Below are 3,147 nucleotides of genomic sequence, written 5' to 3' on the forward strand. Positions count from 1 at the left end.
TCCTGGGTTCGACCAAACAAGTCGTACGGTCGCTCAACCCTAGTAGGCCGATGGTGAAAATGTTACCGCTGCTCCGAGAAATCCGTGAAGAAATCGCCTTAGTTTCTTCAGCTCATTTTTTTTATTGCTGCCACTGAGGGGTTTTATATCTGTAATCGGACAAAGTTTTGGTTGGGGAGTCCCAGCCTAGATTTATAATAAAGTGTTTTATTTATTTTTATTGATCAAAAGATGAACTTCATTAATGAATGAAGATTACAATGAGAATGAGAGCTTTCAAAGAAAACTTTGCCCACATTAAACTTCACACTCGAAGTCCATACCGACACACTGATGAAGCCAACTAGGCCCCGACTCACTGATGAACCACCAAGGTTGACTCAACTTCAAGGCTTCTTTTGCAAGGCGATGTGCAACCTTATTACAATCTCGCCTTACAAAACGCCAACTACAACTAATAAAAGACTTAAGTAACTGTTTAACTTCATCTAAGATATGACCTTCCGAACTATGGTCGTCACTACTATCATTCAAAACATTTAAAAATGTCAAAGCATCTCCCTCCACTTCCAATTTTTTAAAGCCAACATGCAAAGCAAACCTTAGACCATGAAGCATCGCTAGAGATTCCACTGCTCTTGGGGGAAGATTACCGACTTGATTGGAACTGCCAGGGCACCTCTCAGCTTGCCGTGTGATCCCGTGAACCCGAAAAACAGCTCCAATTCCACTTACTCCATTTCTAACATCTGTAGCACCATCAAAATTTAGTTTGAGACATCCCATACCGGGTGGTTCCCATTTTACAATCTCCCTCCACACCACTGAATTAGACAAAACATGATTCGACTTCTTGATATTGGCATTACAATCCTACATCTGCCACTCCCCGACAGCTAGCACTTAATCCTCCGGCCTCAATGTCTTCTCTCCATGCCTATGCAGATTTCTATTTCTCCAAAGCCACCACACCATAATCCAAAAAACTCCATGTCACTCCTTACAGCAATCTGTTGCACATGTGAAATTAAATCCATGAAGGAGGGCTCCTTCCACGTATTACAAACTTCACTCAAAAAGGTCAGTTTCCAAACTCATTAAGTGTTTATTTCTTATTTGAATTTTTTTTTTTCAAAGTGTGGGATTGCCTGCTGACAAAATACTTATATTGTTTGAGCATTAGTATATTGCTAGATCTTTGACTTATGCTTTTTTTATCAATGAAACATTAAGGGAAATAAAATTGTTCCAAGAGCACGATGTAGCGAACGTGGTCCGCTGAACATTGTTGGCGTTGCCAGTTAACTGTTTGTGCTATGGAGAACAATGGTTTGAATAATTTCTCGTTTCATTGATAGCTGAGAAGTCAGCGTATACAAAAGAGGGAGAGTATCCGCTGGGTAGCTTCCCTTACAAAATATTGTACAAAAATTTAGCTAAGTCAAGAAGCTTGTGGGTCATCAGTATAATTACTTGTAGTAATACCGGAGGTGTTCGGTATTCCAAGGGTGGGTCGTCGTGATGACATCCTTGTCCATTAAGTACAAAGTGCCAGGGCTGACGACTTCTACTATTTTATATGGTCCTTCCCAAGTGGGACGGAGTGCGGTTGGCGATAGAATGACTTCTTTCATTACCCAATCTCCAAGTTGGAGGTTCCGGGCCTTGACTCTGGCGTTATAGAAACGCGATACTCATTGCTTGTTTTGCAAGTTGTGCAAATGGGCCTTGTGCCATTTTTCCTCAAGGAGATCCTTGTCGAGGTTGATGCCTTCAGCGTTGGTCTCAAAGCAGTAGCCCTCGACCCTAGCGGTAGGTTGAGTGACTTTGATGGGTAGGACGGCTTCGGTCCTGAACATCATGCAGAACAGCGTTTCACCGTTAGCGGATGTTGGGGTTGTCCTGATGGTCCATAGGACCTCCGGGAGCTTCTTCGCCCATAAACCCTTGGTATCATAGAGTTTCCTTTTGAGCAGCTTCTTGATTATCTTGTTTGCCACTTCGACCTGTCCGTTGGTTTGGGGGTGCGCCACATATGCAAAGCTCATCTTGGTGCCCAGATTAGCGGTAAAAGATATGATCTCCTTGTTGTTGAACTATGCTCCGTTGTCTGTGATGATGGTATGGGGGACGCCGTACTGGCAATAGATGTTCTTCTAGAGGAACTGAGTTACCTTGGCGGTAGTTATTGCAGTTAGTGGTTCCGCTTCTATCCATTTGCTGTTGTAATCGATGGCGACGATGATGTACTTGAATTGGCCTCTAGCGGTTGGTAGCTTCCCAACTAGGTCAAGGCCCCAAGTGGAGTGAATCCATGGGCCAATGATTATCAAGAGAGGCTCTGCCGGGGCGTGAGGGAGGTCAGCGTATTGCTGACACTTGTGGCGGGACTTAGAGACTTCTCTGGCATTGTCGCCGAGCGTGGGCCAAAAGTACCCTTGCCGCATGGTGCGGTTTGCCAGGTGTGAGCCCCGGAAAAATGTGTCAAGCTTAGCGAAGATCGTGCGATAAATTATTCAACGATCTCGATAATCATCCAAGTGCTCGAGAATATTTTCAAAAATTTTCATAAGGTGAAATCCTCGATTTAGGAGTTGGATAATAAAGTACACGACACGAGGAGTTCGTGAACATTTTTGAGGAATTTTCCGGATACACGAGCTATTTATAGCTATTTTCCGAAGTTGTGGGATTTTAGAAAATAATTTTAAAAAATAGAATTTTCTACTGTGCGATCTGGACCATTGATCAAGCACTGCTTCATCTTGACCCTTGAATATAATTGAAATTAGGGTCCTTGATTAGATCAAGGATCGGGGTTACTCCCAGAAAGCTCAAGATAGAGCATTAGAGAGCTCTCTAACCCGAACACCAGTCGTGACCCGAGAAAGAAACCCGACCGGAAGGACGATGTCTGACCACCCCACGACGACGCATAGCCACCATTTCCTTCATCTATGCGTCGCCTACGTCCTTGTGCCTTTGGATCACTCATGCATTGAACGGAGAATGAGCAATAACTAGAAGATCCGAGACTTCTCCGGCGAGCTATGCAATTCCCGGCGATTCTGAGCACCATTTTGGCTACCTGTGGTCTGAAATCTCATCTCCTCATCATGCTCAACAAGCCTGTGTAATTAGTTTTTG

General features: G+C 43.9%; 1 protein-coding gene across 1 annotated transcript; it reads right to left on the reverse strand.

The window, feature by feature from the left end:
• Positions 1 to 297: 297 nt before the first annotated feature.
• On the reverse strand, positions 298 to 786 carry LOC112183967. The gene has a single exon (XM_024322283.1). The coding sequence runs from the start codon at positions 784 to 786 to the stop codon at positions 298 to 300; it is 489 nt and encodes a 162-aa protein (XP_024178051.1).
• Positions 787 to 3,147: the final 2,361 nt, after the last annotated feature.

The sequence above is a fragment of the Rosa chinensis genome, chromosome 2, assembly GCF_002994745.2.
Source record: "Rosa chinensis cultivar Old Blush chromosome 2, RchiOBHm-V2, whole genome shotgun sequence".
NCBI classification, from domain to species: domain Eukaryota; kingdom Viridiplantae; phylum Streptophyta; class Magnoliopsida; order Rosales; family Rosaceae; genus Rosa; species Rosa chinensis.